Source organism: Chaetura pelagica, unplaced genomic scaffold, assembly GCF_000747805.2.
Source record: "Chaetura pelagica isolate M959 unplaced genomic scaffold, ChaPel_1.0 scaffold344, whole genome shotgun sequence".
Lineage (NCBI taxonomy): Eukaryota > Metazoa > Chordata > Aves > Apodiformes > Apodidae > Chaetura > Chaetura pelagica.
In genome coordinates, this window is record NW_009953098.1 from 11,268,002 (window position 1) to 11,285,781 (window position 17,780).

Below are 17,780 nucleotides of genomic sequence, written 5' to 3' on the forward strand. Positions count from 1 at the left end.
ACCAGTTACTTTCATAATACTACAACTAAGGCATAGAATTCATGACAACTCAAATGAAAGTCTTGACCACACATTTCAAAATTCTTCTCTAAAAAAACCAAAACAGTACATAAAAGAAAACCTACTTTACTTTCCCATGAAGGGGATAAATCTAATCCAGTCCAATCTGTGTGGATACATTTCAGGGACTAAGGATCAACAGTGACAGAGACAGGACAGACCTTACAGCAGAGGATATAGTGAAAAACAAAAGTAAAAATAGTTTTCTCTCTACACCTTTTTTTAATTTAGAAAACTAGGCAACAACTACGTATTTTGGAGATTTGTTTCACTTCATCTTACTGTACTTAGCCTACAGGTCCTTTCTAAATTGTTAGCTAGGCAAAGAAATTGCTCACCCAGGACTTAGCAAATGTCCAGCCTCATACACTACTCAGATGAGCCACCAGAGGCCTGTTAACAAGCTTCAGAAGCAACATCTAACAAAATTAGAAAGAAAGAGCATTTTGGCTCCTGTAGGGAAATACAATATTCTATCTGCTTGGTGGTAGAGAGCTGTGGAGCACACCTGAACCAAATGGATGGGATGTAATAGCTAAAATACATGATCAGAAAAACCTGAAAAAACTATTCCTCTTTGAGGCACCAGACAATTCAGACCTCATCAGGTCTCAAGCTAAAGCCAAATTCAGCTGAAGTTACAAGTATATTGCTCCCATGAGACAGTGCTGACTTCAGTGAGAATGCTGGCAGCCAGTACACTGAAGAGATGGCTCCTTCTATCCAACTCACTATACTTGCTCCGTGATTCAGAAAATAAATCACTCCTTAGACAGAAACAAGTAACTGATACCAGCATAATTATTAATCAAGTGGAAGCAGTAAATTTCCACCTAGTCAATAACTAACAAGATTTTTTGCTTGCTCTCCACTAATACAATTCTGTTTCTATCTCAAGCAAAGAAACCATTATATTTTAACTAGAATATAACAACAGTCAGACAAGACAAGTTGTTTGGGGGTATAGGTGGCTAACTGTTCTGGTTTTTTTTAGGAGAGCAATACAAGCATTTTCCAAGTGTTTTTTTAAAACTACATATGCTCTACTTGTTCTTGGAAAGGCAGTGTCCTTGCTCCAGCTATGAAGACACACTCAGCTTCTGAGCTAGCAATCGGAAGTTTACACAGCTGATACTCACTTCACCCTGTACATATATCAGCCAAACACACTAATTTAACCCATTAAAACCACAACTAACAAGCTAATTCTACTTTAGAGATCTACATCAATGCCAACAGAAGATGCTAAGCTGCCACTTCAATGCAATTAGCATTGTCATATACCTCTCAGGCAGTTAAAATGACACATGGTCACCAGTGCTTGAGATCACAAGTAAAATTCAAATAACTTAAAGCTCTTATACACCACTTTTACAGGCAAAACTCCTCTCTGCTTTTGTCACTACAGCCAAACAGTACCAGTATTAACAATCTACAACTGTTCTCCTTCCTAGCCACAGTAAATCTGTAAATCTTCAGAACAGAGTACATCAGATGCAACCAATTCCCAGTGGGTGAATCCTATAAAAATATATACTGACAAGAAGCAAACCCAGATGAATGTATTATTTAAGCAATATTATGCAGAAGCCATATTCAATGAGGGGCATTTCTTATTTTATTATTTATTAAGTTACCTGCAAAAACATGCATTTAATGCATAGCTGTTCTCCATCAGACTCAAAAAGGCATGGGGAAGAAAACACATACTACAGAGTTTCCCCACCACCCATTTTGCATATACCAGCTTCCTTTATTAAATAATCTCTTCCCAAAGCACCTGTTCAGGCTAATTCCTATCATAAGGAAATTACATGTCACCAGCAATTCTTTGAAACTGGTTTTAATGCACAGGACTGGATAGTTAATTTATCCCCTCAAAAATCAAATACCTTGTAACATATTTTCTCAGTCAGAATACAAACCAGTACTGTGTACAAAACTAAAATGTACTGGTGAATACAGACAGACAAGTCTGTTTAAAGACCACTTTGAATAAAGCAAAGCTAACAGCCATTTCTTTATCTCTATGTGCTATACACCATGTATTTAAGTACATCTGAGGTAATAATTAGGCAGTGTTAAGTCATAAGTTGTTCTTTATTCCCTTTACTAAAAAAAATATTACTGAATTCAACCCTAATTAGAAAAGCTGGCAATACCTGAAAAGCCTGTTTTCACTGCAATCAAAAATAATGTCCATCCATAATTAAAAAGTATATCTTTGCTTTCAGCTACCACTTAAAATGTGTATGTAATTATTCTCCAAATAATCAGTTTTTCTTGGAAACAAAAAATCGTTGAATGCTGTCCAACAAATTCAGTCCAAAATACTCATTTGGTTGTTTTTTTAATTAAATCACTAAATTCAAACATGACTTAACATAAAATGTAGCTAGGCACTTAATAAGGGAAAGGTTATGCTGTGAGTGACCTCCTCTTATGCTTATTAGTTGACCTTCTTAATCTGTTATGTTAATACTCTCACACTGATGCCGTGGCAGTGTCAGCTGCTACATAAATTACAAAAGCTAACAATTAAGACATTAAAAAAGCCACGTCTAAAGAGAATTAAGTAAGCCAAAAACTGTAAAGTTTTGAGTGATTGCCTTCAAAAAAACACAAGACAAGTCTAAATTATATTTTTTGCTTGTGATGAACAGATGAGCTCCCAGTGAGTCTTGAGTATTTGGAAATAGATTCCTGTAAATTTAAAAACAGATCTCTCAAAAGTGTAATCAATTATTTCATACTGATAAGTTAAACATGATGGAGGTAGTTGACAATTATTTTGATTAAACAAGGATTGCGTTATGCCCACTGAATTGGTAATCCAAGATAAAAGTCCAAATATTCCAGCCTAATCTCCAAAACTGGAAGTGTATTCATTAAGAAAAAACAAAACTATCACGTTCATACTCACCGGAACTTTACTTCCGACTATCTGCATGCAGTGGTCAGCCAAGAGAGGTTATTGTGTAAAAAAGATAATAATAATAATGCATAAATAAACACAGCAAAGTACTTAGTAGGATGTAGCATCACACAAATCTTTCAATTTTTAATCATTACTAGTAGTTACATTTTTTATTATTTTATCAAACTGTTTAAGAGTTACAGCTTCTCAACAGAAAAACAGTTCTAGTGTAGGAGAAATAATCTGAAATCCTTGTTTGGCTGCTGAGTAATCAGTATTTTACACACCTACAAACAAATAACTAAATTGCTAGCTTGACATCTATATCTTGAATGATTAAGATACATGTCATTTTGTTAAAATTATCAGGTCAGATAATTTATACATGACACTGAGAAAACTACAAATAAACTAACTGCATGCTGCCTTTCTTGTACTTATAACAGCTTAATTTATTATGCAGGTTTTGATCTATTTAGATGATGTCACCACTGAATTTAATTAAGTTTTCATAATCAAAAGCATAGCCTAAAGTTATAAATCTAACTTGCATTTCAGAAAATCTCATGTGGCATTTTTCTTCAACTGCTCAGTACGGATGCCTTTAATTACATGGATAATTAAACAGTGATTTACAGAACGACATCTTTGCTTTTCACCCCAGAGCAGCATCTCTGTGTATTTCTGAACAAGAAGTTGACTTCACATTGAAGAAAACTCAGTAGAAAGGCAGCACACCTCTGCCCTGTTCTATCACTTTGCACAAATGGCCATGTTCCCATGAACACCAGGACTACAGACTTCTGCATAAACAATGTAGGCCCTTTCTTGTCAGTTATTTGCTGCAATCTGACAGCAGCCAGTTTATTGAATAACTATTTCTATATGATTAAAAGCCTGAGACAGTAACATTTTGTTCTGAGACTGAAATTTTATTTTATCTGTTTAGCCTCTACCGTCTTTATTTTCTACTCCCATCTCTGCCATTATGCTTTTAGGAAGTCTTTCAGAAGACAGAAGTCCCTACAAGTCTTTCACAATCGCCTCTTCTCTTCCTGGTGAGGCTTCTCTCTAGGAGAGAATCTCTCCTCTTCTAAGAGCACAAGCATGGGATGGACTGCTATCACCAGACTATCTCTCTTCCTAATTTACTACCTTCTCCTTTCACCAATGTTCAACTCATTCAGTATGACATGCTACCAAGTTCAACTCAAACTGAATTCTGAGCATTCACCATTTTCCAAATACTACTTCCATGGACAACAATCTATCCCTTTGAATGAGAGAAGAAATCAGAAGTGCAGATAATCACATCACATGAAAGCATCCAGCTTATTAGCTTCTATCCTTCCTCCATCCTCATAGAAAAGGAAAGCTTTTTTTCATCTAATGAAAATCAAGGCTGCTTTCTCACTCAGAGCTACTGAAGACAATAGTTTCAGAAAAGCATGGTCAACATGCTGCAGATGGCACAGAGGGCAGAGAAAATAAAGCACGAAATTAAAATATATTTTCAAATTAATAGAGAGAGCTCAAAAGCCTAACTAAAAACAAAAAAAATTATAAGAACTGAAAGAAAAGTCACATCAACTGTTAAGTGTACTCATGAGCTCTAAGCAGAAGAAAAGGCCCAGGTATTTTCAGTATAAAAAGACTGATGAACAATTATCTGTGACCAAAGAAAAAGGTAGAAAATTTTAAGAAATATTCTGAATGCGATCAGCATTTTCATGGAAGATAAGCCTGAAGAGGCCTGAAGAAAAGAAGCTTCACAATTAATGATGCAGTAATTGGTTAGGGCTGGAATTCAACTAAGCAGAATAGTAGTTTAACTAAACAGAAGACAAAATTAACAGTGAAAATGAGGTTTTCTTTCTTGTAAATAAATCTCAACCAAGATTTTACTACTGAACTCTACTTTTTCTATTTTTAAATCAATTAGGATGATAGTTATTTAAGGGCTAAATTAGGTTAACACGCTACAGAAAGGTCATTCATATTTCTGAACAACTTTAAATTATTCCATTCAAATGCTGCGATTCAATTGCAAGGACTTGATGAAGCACACAAACATTGAGAAAAGCCTTTTTTCATAAGGAAATCATTTTGCATATATATAAAACATGCATGACAATGCTGACTTAAGTTCGCCGATGATGACTTAAGTTCAAAGTGCACATTCATGCATGAAGACAGTTTGAGATTTGTTTTGCAATTGTTAGTGCTTTTATTGGCAAACAAATCCCCAGTTCTATGAAGCTTCCCATGCATGCTGCAGCACACATGGTGGCAGTAATGCAAGCTGTTGCTTTCAGCAGTTAGACATGCAATGGTAGCCATGCTTTTCTTCTTCAGCTACAAAACTGTGGTACCTGAGGCAGCTGCATTTCAATACCAGTACATATAAAAGAGATCACCACGGGTCAACTACTTTTTGGGAAAGAAATGCAAATACTTCCATTGTCAAAGTTTCTACTGCTTCAATAAAATATTTTTGCTTGCTAAGAAAAGTTTAAGGTTGATCATCAGGTGAAGACAAAAATCTTGTAATATATAATTAATAGTTCCCAAAGGTAGTCTGGCCAAAGAGAAATACGAAATTTCATAATATGCACCACATAACCTTGAATAGTTCTCCAATAACTTGTCTTCTCATCTAGACCACATTTTAAGCACTGGATTCATAACTAAAGGACTAAGGATTTTGATAAGAAGAAACTAATGTAGACACATTACTTCTCTCAGAAATATAATCACCATTTTCACATGTTAATGCAAGTTTTTCCTCACTTAAGTTTATAATGTTTAGAGCAAAGCATTGGAATTTAGTAATTCCCTGTCATTGTAGTTTTGATTTTTTGAAATTTAACTCTGCAAAGCTGATTTTAAAGGTTAAAAGACAATCAACTGTACTACTTGCAGTTGATGTTTATAGATTCACTAGGCAGACACCAACATAACTGTATTTGCCAGTTTATTTCACTAAGAAACAGATGATTATTTCAAGCTACTTGTATTTAGCACTCCTACTTGGCTCTGTAGAACTGACAGCAGTGCTGTCATCATATATTTGAATAATTATTCCAGTCTTCATTTCCAGTAACCTTTTATTGCACACAATAACTTAAGTGTAAGAAAAATAATAGATTCATCCCAATTTCCAGATGAAATCATATGCATTACCTAATTGCATTGACATAATTTGCAATCAGCATAGTTCTTCACCTGAAGCATACTACCCCACTACCTTCTTTAAAGTTCTTTATACAACAAACAGTGGAACAAAACAGGACAAAACCTATTTCTAAGGAAATCACAACATATACATATACCTACCTACCTTTTTTATCCAGCATTCATTAAATTTTGTGGCATATTTTTATATGACAAAAACTATAATGGTCATAGTCAATTTTTAATACACAAAAAGCATTACTTTTGTATTTTTTTTAACTAATTAGTACTAATAGTCCCACTACTACTGGTCCCACTGCAGAAAATATATTGCAGCTCTTTACTATCCAAAAATGTATTTTTCCCTCCAAAAAATGTTGGGGCATCCAGGTGTTGTCTTCCATTTCTAGCACCTCAAAACAGACAGACTTACACAATTTTGAATGAAGGACCCATGAACTAAGGGTTTATCAACTGACTTCAGTACAGAGAACGATCAACATGGAAAGTCTGAATATATTTTTTTCTACTCAAAATGTATTCTGAAACTCATTTTAAGACTATCTTTTTACTAAAGGAATAATTTTATTTACCTTCCAATCACTTCTTAGCAGAGTATTTAACAGTCTTCAAAAGCTACAGTACTCAACATGTTCAAATTAAGCTAAAATACCAACTCTACTTCAATTTTAAACACTTGCAATATTTTTTTCCCTGTTTTAAACATTGCAGATTGTACATCTAGTGTATATATGAGTAGTGAAACCATAAAGTCATGCTATTCCTTCCAAAACCTTTTGCTACCAAAAACATGCAATTGCATGCAATTGCACAGAAATATTCTCAGGTTCCACCCATTACTCTACACCATTGGATTTGCAATTTCTTATGGTTTACAAGAATGCATCAAGTTTTGACCTTGCCCGAAATGGAAACTAACCCCTCAGGTTGCAGCTGCAAGCATTTAAAAGTACATTAGGAAGTACAGATTTATTATTTTGTTTCCTACCACACCAAGAAAATAAATACAAAGAAATTAAAAGGATCAAGTTTGAAATGCATAACTCTCCTGAAGTTGACCTTCTTACTCTCATCTGTCTTGGAGAGGTGACTACTTACCGATTTGGCAGTAGCAGAAATGTATTGGACAACCATCTCGCGTTTTGTGGCCAAGTCTTTATCTCTTAAAGGAGCTTTACGCTCTTCATTTAGATTCATGTCTTCCTGTTAAGAAACAGAGCACACAACATCAAGATTCTATTTTCTGGTTGTTAATAGTTTTTGTCATTTTAATATCCTTTTCTTAAATGAACAGCTCATTTTTAAACAGAGTAGCTTTTTCCAGCTTATCTACATTTCAGTTTGTTTAATCCTCAGTTAGCCAATTTTCCCATTGAATTTTCTCCATTCAAGTGCTCATTGTTTTCAAGATTTATCCAAAATTGTAATTGCATCAAAGGTAGTTAACATTAGTTACATTTGTTTCAAGAAATAAAAATAGAGGACAAAACCAACAATTCTACACCTGAAGTTGATCACACACGTGTTAACTCTTGTGAAGTTCATGTGTCTTTTTTGAAATCTTATCAGAATGGACACCATTCCTGCACTATCTCATCAGAAGGATGTTCTTATACAGGTGATTAGCTTGTGACAGGGGTAACTGAGAATGTGTTCAAATTTAAGTATTTAAAGCAAAACTAAACATCCAAATATTCTGCCAGATGAAATCTAAAGATGCCTGCTTCAACTTAACTGATTAAATACAACATGTTGTCGTAACTAGTCATTACTAGTCAAAGTAGCTTCAGATTAGCAAGTAAGAGCAGTAAATGTTACAGTAAAACTTGTTAGCTAACAGCTTTTTCAATAATTCTTAGTCTCCGGAAGACAGATGTATTGTCTGCTTCAGTTAGCATTACTGGAAAAGCAAAAAAATATTCCCTTAGTCTAACAGACAAATTGAACAAGTATTAATTAACATTCATCCTATCTTTCAAAAGAGATTCACAGCTCCATTGAACAGAGTAGTGCTGCACCATGGAACAGGACAGTTCTTTGTCCATGCAGACTGTGTGGAAGTCTACAACAATTTTAGAGAACAATAAAGAAAATAGTATTTCTAACAAAACTCAAAAGCCTGTGTTTCCTGATATTTTACATATTGACATCAATGTGCATGACAAAATTAATATACACACTTCAAAAGTTTGTTTCTGTACTACTAACAGAAATGCTTGCTTGCAAGTAGAATCACAAGCCTTGACAATTGAGCCTAAGACAGAAAATATTTTAAACCATACAAAAATTCAGCTTTCTATACATCAAGGTTTTATTAATAGAAATAAGTAAATGCCTAGTCCAGTTTACTAATAACTGTTATTCAACAGCAGTTTTTAATTACTGCAACTAGGGTGTGTAGAGGTTAATGAAGCACTCAACAGCCTAAGGTTTATCTTTTTGGCTTTTTATCTTTGCTTTCTCTGTAAAACTACACCAAGTTATTTAAACATAAATAATACTAGCACTCTGAGTTACTTGGCTATTTCTGTGCTAATTCAGACAGGTCTAACAGGCCTATACTACGCTACATCCTCCCAAGTATTTAATACTTCCAAGATGACATTTGAAAATCACTACTACATACTAAAAGCCAATATGAAAACAGATTATAACCTCACAAAATGATACAGCCCATCATCTTACCATCATTTTTTCAAAGAGATCCATAACTTCTTTCTCTGATAAGTTCATGCAACGCTCATCACCAAGTGCCTGGGCAAGTGGGATTTCACTTATAGAAGGTTGAGAGTCAATAGGATGTTGAATGAGAGGCTTCTCTTTTTTCACTGCTGATCTTCTGAAGCTTGTTATTCTGTCACGCTGAAAAGACATCCATTTTAAAATAAGCAAACATATAAAATATAGGAAAGTTGCCAATTACATGGCAGTAAAACAGATTTTTAGTAAATCCAAGCAGCAGAGTTAAAACTCAAATTGAACTGTAAGTAAAGATATTTCATATTCTTTTCACAGAAAGATAACATTTAAGGTAAATTCGTGACAAGTCACATGCAAGAGAGATATAACTATGTCTCACAATTTCAAAAGTATATCAGCAATTTTAAACTCTTAGCATTTCAAAATCTTGAGTATATCTTCTCACATTAGTCCCTAATTATCCTGATAGTGAATAAATATGGTACCACAAAGGTAATGTCCAAGAGTTCCTTCACCTGAAGAGCTATAAGTCTTTGGAGGACAACTGAAAAAGCCAGCGTTGGGAAGGAGGTACTCACAAGTTCATCAGGCTTATAAAAATATCCTGCTAAAGTAAAATAAAGTTTGTAGAGGAATTAATGCTCTGAGTATAGTTCACAATTCCTTGAAGTGTTTTTGAGTAGGGACTCCTGAAATTAGTGCATCACTTTAAAAAGCCAGGTAATGGATTACTCATATAGAAGCAGCCATCCAGAGTTAAATATACATAACAGACATTAGTGAAAGCATATCATACACTCTGCAAAGACATTTTACTGGTTAAGGTTGACTTGTTTTATGCCTTGCACCAAATCCCCCACCTTTTTTTTTCCCTTTTTTTTTTTTTTTTTTTTAAAGCATGCTTACTCTGTTAATTTGTTAATATTGGAAACAACCAACAAGGGCACCTTCCTTATAAGGCCATTTATAAATGCATTATCAATATAGAACTCAATTCTGAGCAGTGTCAGAATTAATTGGGGTTTTTTAAATTTTATAATACTGTCTAACCATATATATATGGAAATTTTGAGAATGTTACATCTATAGCCTTTTTTCTAAATCAATTGTCTGAATAAACAAATACTAGTGTATTTGTTTCAGGCACTGAACAGCCTTATGAAGATGTGCTTCCATCTAATAGCAGCTTATGTAGGGCTAACAGTACCATTCATAGCAATTATTGCTGCCTCTATAAGAACTCATATACCAAAATTTATATTTTCTATAATTAAACCACCCCTGTGAAGTGTGAAAAGTTTAATGGAGTATTTAATTTGTAGGAAATGTAGCTTAATTTTAGATTAGTCCATTCAGGAGTGGAGAAATTTGACCAAGTGGTACGTAACACACGAAAGAAAGGTTCTTTTGTTGTTGTTTCTTTGTCTTTGTTTATTTTGTTCTTGGGGTAGTTTTGTTCCTGGTTTTGTTTGCTTGAGATTTTTCTGAGATCCTAACAAGACAAACTCCAAATTTTGAAGGGAAAGTATCCCTAGATAAGCTGCACACCCTCTGAATATTTTTGGAGGGGGTTTTGTTTATGCTTTTGAGGGGAGGGGGGATTGGGTATGTGTTTTTTTCCTCCTTAGTCTTACTTTTGTGGACAGAAACACATTACCTATAAGGATACTGGTAATGTCTTTAAACAAGGCAAGAATTTTAAATTAAACCCATTTTTTCCTTATTAAAATACTTCACATTACAATTATTGAAACAAAAATTAGGGCATAGTCACTGAAGAGGCCAAAGATATTACATAATGTATCCAAAATTAGCCAATATACAAATACTGAAATTAAAATGCCTTTTCAGCAGTAACAAATAAAAGCCATTTAAGATCAGTTTCACCACACTGTGATCCATTTCAATCATACCTTCTTAACAACAAAATTGCTTAATCAGATTGCAACAGTGAGATCAGTTTAAAATCATAAATGTATGCCTGATAACTAGGCAAAATTTCTTCATTTCAAACACGTAAGTGATGATTAACAGGCCAGTGTGGCTTAACTATTATATAGAGAAAATAAGTTTAGAATTTTACTAAAATCAATTTTGATGCAAGTTTCTGTTACAATACCTTGCAAAACATTTCAAAATATTCAGAAATATAGTTAGTGCTACTGAATACCAACTTGTTTGACACGCAGTACACACTTATTACCCAAAATGGCTCCACTTGAGTCATGTGGCAGCTAACTTTGAAGAACCACTGCAGATCCTTTAGAGTCAAAAAGCTCAAGAGAAATAATACTTGAACTGCTGAATAACAGTTTCAACATACCCACAGTATTACTGAAGTATTTAGGATGTGGTAAGGGAAGCTTCTCAAAAGATACTATTAATTACTCTTTGGCAACTTTAGTTACAAAATATGATCTTTAAGAATATTAACTCCATTTTCCAAAATCTGATGCTTAATATCCTTATAAGAACATGTTCTATTGTCCACAACATTTGAAGTTAAGTAGCATGCAGCGTGGAGTTACCATTGCAAATTAAGATGTTACAAAGACCTTACCATATCATCTGCCAAAGTTTTTATTTGAATATTCTATTAAAACAAAAAAAAACACACAGACAAATCAAAGAAAAAAAGACAATGTTACCTACTGTTTCAGAATAAACAAGTCTGTATTTCATGTATTTTAACATTAACAAGCAGTTGAAACTTCACTGTGTTCTAAAAAGGCTACAGTTAAATGAACATGGAATCTACTGTGGTTTATGTGGAAAAGTAGGCTTGTATCCCATTTCACCTTGCCATTTGACTATTCTACTCATGAACCTGAAACCTGCACAGTCTAGCAGCCCCATTAAATGCAGGATGACCTTTTGGAAAGCTTTCTGGAAGTACCATGGACTTTGGGACTTCAAACTGAGTCAGCAGACAGCTATATGACATTGTGTTTCGACAGAGTGTTTGAGACTCAGAGGGCTGAGAATTTCCTGTGCTCTAACTTCCTCTTGAGCCTTCTGCCAGTTTCTCACTGCTTCACTTCCTAAATTCACCTTAACACCCAGTAATATAAATTGTCAGATGAACTGAGTAAAGCCAGTGTACTGATAATGCACAAACGAGTAGTTCCTAGTATCTCTCCCTCTCTAATGCTTTGTCACTTTTTCCCTAATGACAGTAAAACCTGCTGACAAACATGACCAACATCACATTTTATTCACAGCCAAAAATGCCATCTATACAGCCTAGAGTATCAATAATCATCTTGAGGAAGCATTCAGTTAATACACATTGCTCAGTTTATGCCAAGCAGTCACAGATAGGCAAATAAGGTCTAGAACTTTGTTAGGTAGGGGGAATCTGGGACAAGAAGAACAGCTGTATATGAAACATGTGGTTGTTAATCCATCATGACACAGCTCTGCCATTCACTGGTTAGGAAACTGCAATCCTATCTTCTTGGAGGGTAAGCTTACAGATTCCTTGGTTAGGCTCCCACCAGCCAAAACTATCAGGATGTTTATGGTCTACATCCCATACCACTGGGTATTGCTAACACAGTGGATAAGTTCAATGTTACTGGAAATTAACCCATAACTGTTCAGCATACACCACACAACATATTACTTGCCCTTGGTGGAAGACAGTAACACACCATGCTCCTCCTAATTCTACTTTCTGCCTCTTGGCAGACAATTGTCAGTATTCTATTTCTGAACAAAAACATTTGCAAGACTATACAAATAGTGGGGAAGGAATTAAAGTGGGAAGGAGGGACAATGTGTTCACACTCTGAAAGTATAAAGACAACAAGCATTCAGAGGTATCCAGGACATGATCCTGGCTGACAGGTCAGTCTCCACCCAGCCACTTGCTCATTCCCTCCCAGCAGGGTCAGGGACATATTCAGGGGTGCAAAATCTAGAAAAACCCATGGATTGTCACAAAGGCATATTAACAAGTGAAGGGGAAAAAATAAAGAAAGAAATAATGCAAAAGTCAAAACTCCCCACCAACAACTCAATACCTACCCGGCCTCTGAGCAACTGGTACTTTGGAAAAAAACTCCTCCTCCCCATTCCACCACCCCTGTTTTTCTTGCTGATCATGACATTATATGGCATGGAATATATATTTTGTCAGTTTGGAGCAACTGTCCAAGCTGTGTCCCCTCCCAAGCTTTTGCCCACCCTATTCTGCTCCTGGAGAGGGGCACACTAAGAAACAGTAAGCCTTGTACCAGAGTAAGCCCTGCTTTCACATTGGCATTTTATCAACACTGTTTTGGTCACAAATCTAGAACACAGCACCATGCAGGCACTAGGAATAAAATTAACTCCATCCCATCCTGATCCAGTACAGACAGCTAGGATAAAAGGTTTTTCTCTTACTATTCCAGATGCCAACATCAACTATTCACCTTTCTAACTGCCATATTTCAAACCCCTTCTCTACAGATACATCTCTTCTGTATTTATATTATCTGGACTTAATATGGAATTAAAAGACAAAGTAATACTTTAATCTTTAAATAAAATCTAAGGTGTCCTTACTCTGGTAAACAGACATTTTATTTTTAATGAAGATTATTGAGCAAGAAGTCCAAATGAAGTAAAACGTAACCATGACTTCAACCCAGAGAAAGCCCTGTAAGCAAATTTTTAAAACTCTGTATCCCTTTTAGCAGTCACTTGTACTAGAAATATTCTCATTTAAGTACTGTCAATCTCTCAGAGAACCTGGAACAGGATAATCTACTCCATCTCTACATTTATATTGCATTTGTCACTCAAACTCCTCTGGGCAAAATACAGAATACTAAAGCAAGATACCACACAGCATTTTTTCAAACATCTCAAGCACACTTCCCAGATATCCTTCTGGTGCATAGCTATACTGCCAGTAGCTACTCAAGATAAGCAACACATTTAACAGAAGAGAAACCGCAAGTAGCTGGAGGCAGAGGCAAGGTAGCTACACACCTAAAGATTCTCATTGACACAATTTTGACAGTCTCTTATACTAATAAATAAATCACACTTCCAGCCTGACTTAAGAACATAAAATACAAATAGTTTACCTCACAAGGAGGAAGTTTAAGATATCACCATTTTTGTAGTCAGACCTCCAGCATTATTCTTTCAGCCATCTATAAAGACAGCCAGAACAGCCCAGGATGAAATCAACTCTTTCCTAGTTTGTTAAATACACTAACTCTCCCAGTTTAGAAACAGCCCAAATGCAAAGGTTTTGAAAAAATCCGCATGACAAAACATTTGCTGACATGGAATATAAAATTAATATTTAGAGATATTACCATTTAAGACAGCAGAATATCATCTCTCAGATTTCAATATCAACACAAGCCACAGAACTTCATCAACTCCTACATCAAAGAACTAGTTCCCACTGATTTACTTATTTCTTCAACTAGAAGACTTAAGTGACAGAGCTTACCCCATTCAAATGTAATCTTCCCAGTCTATCAACAATTAAAAATATCACTTTCTATTTTGTTTCCTGTTTCTCACTACTTGCATAAGTACTGACAGGTCATGATAAGGCACAGAGAAATCATAGCACATACTAATGCAACTGAATCACATTATTCTTTTATCTTAAAAGGTCAGTCTTGCCCATGCTAACATTCAGAGTAATTTAAATCTTGCACATAAAACCAATAGATTTTCACCATAGTTCACAACATTTATTGGTATAAAAATCACTTTTTCTTCATCTGAGCTCAGTTCAGGCTACTGTAGTAACTATGTCAATATTCAAATAATTAAATGACTTAAAATGATTGCATTAGCTTTTAATGCAAAACTCACAAGTCTACTTTCTCAAATCTTTTTCTAACTTCTGCATTATTAAAACCTTGCAGATCACTTGAGCTGGCCATGAACTGTAAATTAAGGTGTCTTGAAATGAGTTGATTGATCTTTCCATTATATTATCCATTACATATAAGTATCACTTTGCCATGTTCTTAGTTGTTACACTCAAGACTCACTTCCACCACAAAAATAAAACCAAAAACAACTCACAGTTTACCACATGTACAATGAATCAGTGATCAGCTGGATAACTTACAGCTTAACAGCTTTTTCACTCCACAGTACACAGATCAGGCAAATCATGGTGTGCTGCAATACTTCAGCACACAGGCTAAACCTTCAAATAACATCTACAATTGCTACTAGCAATCCTAGTGTTACACAACTAACAGAGGGAAACTTCTTAGCTTTTTTGGATTTAAACTAAGATGTCATTACTTTTTTCTACAATTTTCCTGGGCTACAACACCTGCAAAAGACTTTGTAGAACTCAGCTCAAGAATAAGGGGTTTTTTACTGGCTGCAAGTAAATCTGCATACAAGCAGGAAGGGAATAACTTCCCCTATGAGTACCTGAACCAAGGCAATCTAAAGGGACAAAACTGAAAAATGGTTAATATCTGACATACAGAAAGTTGTGCACAATTTGAGTCTAGGTCTTACAGCCACAAAATAGAATTCACTCCTACAGCCTCAGTTCTTCAGTACAGAGAATGAGTAATGTTCCCATGAGACAAATTTAACCATCTGTTAACATATTCAATTTTGCAATTAAATGTTAAAGAGGTACCTAGGAAATTGTGAGACAATATCAGTCACATTAGCAGATGTGCAGAAACTGGAACTGCACACTCATTTAAGCCTTTCAAGATCTTAATCAACAACAAAGAATACCTAGTATTGCTATTTAAAATCAGTTCAAGTATAATTCACAAAATGTTTCCCTTAAAGTTAATCTACTGTGGCTTTTTTTGCACTTTGGTAGTGCAAAACCATGGTTTCAAAAATAGCTTGAAATGATTGTTGTAATCCAACTATCTTTGAGATACCTGATGGAGTCAGCAACGCTACTAGTTCTGTTACTATTACTGCATATTTACATTTGCTCTCTATGATACCACATAGAAAATTCTTGCTTTGCAGCTGTTGACCTCACAGATTCTTTAAACATGTACTATTTAAATTATTAAACTAAAACTTAACGTATAACCTGGAGTTAAGTACTTCCTGGGGCACTACAAAGAGAGACCAAGGAGCTTGTGAACACCTTACATTAAGTTACTAAAATGAAGCTGCAAAGTTCATGTTGCCAGCACCAAGGTGGCACACAGAGAGTCAGACCAGTTAGTCTGGAGGATGGCGGACATCTTCCAGCCATGAAGTCAACTGGTTTTCCCCAATTATTATTTTCCCCAAGAGATGGATCATCCAGAAATGAGCAATACTAAGAAAAGAAGATAGACAACTCCTTGTGCTAAATAAAGCCAGAGGGTTAGTCATTATTAACAGCAGAGGGCACTAATTATTCAATGATATTTCTGAAAGACTGCCTCAGCACCACTCCCAAATAGGAGGGAGGGGAAAACAGGCCAGGAGCATATTGGTCATATCCAACACTTGCCCTCACAAATGCCACTGTCTAACCATCAAGGCATGAAGGAAAGGGGCACCTCTACACTATGCCTCTATGCAAGGGGAACACAGAGACCCTAAGTAACAGCCCAGTCTGACCTAAAATGGAGGTTAAGAGAAACTGAGAGAGCTTTGTAATTTTTGTCTGATTGGCAGAACACTATTACACCCCAAAAGCAAAGTCATTGTTCAAGAAACTGCATTTTTTCCATAAGACTTCAAAGAAGTTTTTACCAAAAAGCAAGTTTATTCAGAAGTTCAGAAAAAATAACTGTAAAGAAACTTAGATTACTTAATTTCAACAGCTTTGTAACTGAAGATACAAAGAACCCAAGGAAAAATATTAAACTACCTTTTTTTATTTTTCAAGCCACCACTACTATTTTGAAAAGTTTGCTTCAGACAATAATTTATTGGAGTTCATTGATAAGTAAGCTTTACCATCAGAAAAAAAAAGGAAATGCTTCCTTCAAAAACTGCAGTTCCACAGCAGTTTAAGCCAACAAAATTGTTAGTTGTGAGACAAAAGGACAAGTGTGTTACTAGGACAGCTGGCAGTCAAATCAGCTTAGACCACCTGTAGAAACAATTCCAGAAAGCCTGTTAGAAGAGGCAGGTTTTTTGTTAGCCAGTGCAGAGGCAAATATAGTCAATTTTGACATTTTCCAGGGCTTCAGCTAAAGAATAAAAATTTTCTATCAAGTCTCTGCATCATCCACATCAGATAAGTTATCATAGCCCAGAATTAGCAGAGCTTATAGCAGTGATGCTGCATAACTGATCAGTTCATTATACAGCACTTCATACAGCCAGAATCTGTCTCCTCTTTTGATATCTAGTGACCATGCAAGACACATGTGACAGTATAGTGTGCTTTTCAGTACAGCTGAATGAACTGTCTCTCTTCAGAACGCTCTACAGCTTTTAAATTCCTCATTCAAAACTATCAGGACACAGTTTGCTAGTTAAAATTTTTACAAAGTAGACTTTTGAAAGAGTCAAGTCATAACTCCATAAATTTCACAGCAGATAGGCCTTGCAATACTGCTTACGTGTAGTGCATACTAGTCTCAATATGCAGGTTTCATGTTCATATTTATTAATGAAGATTTTAACAAACATTCAAAGACATGGCTAACCTTGTTCTTACAACCAAGATTTAAAATATTCTGGTTTGAAGCTTCCAATTTTATTCTGAACTTTTACCTCTGCTTTTATTGGGTAATTTAGCAACGGCATTTATAGGGCACATCTTAGAAAAAAAAAAACAACCAACAAACAAAACCAAAACACACAACAGCAACAAACTACCAACAAGCTGAACACACAAACCAACAACCAAAAACCAGCAACCACAGCCCACATTTAGGTACAAATCTCTGTAGCTACACGTCCCTGAGGCCAAGTAAGGTGCAACTAATAATCTTTCATTTTAAGGATT

General features: G+C 35.2%; 1 protein-coding gene across 1 annotated transcript in view; it reads right to left on the reverse strand.

Moving 5' to 3' along the window:
• DIAPH2 (diaphanous-related formin 2) overlaps positions 1-17,578 on the reverse strand; it is a 195,346-nt gene extending 177,768 nt beyond the window's left edge. Inside the window, exons 1-5 of the mRNA XM_009997260.1 lie at positions 17,546-17,578; positions 11,433-11,465; positions 8,858-9,034; positions 7,271-7,375; positions 2,984-3,004 (exon numbers count right to left, since the gene is read on the reverse strand). Of these exons, the coding sequence (XP_009995562.1) occupies positions 2,984-3,004; positions 7,271-7,375; positions 8,858-9,034; positions 11,433-11,465; positions 17,546-17,578 (369 nt within the window). The remainder of the gene's footprint in view (positions 1-2,983; positions 3,005-7,270; positions 7,376-8,857; positions 9,035-11,432; positions 11,466-17,545) is intronic.
• Positions 17,579-17,780: the final 202 nt, after the last annotated feature.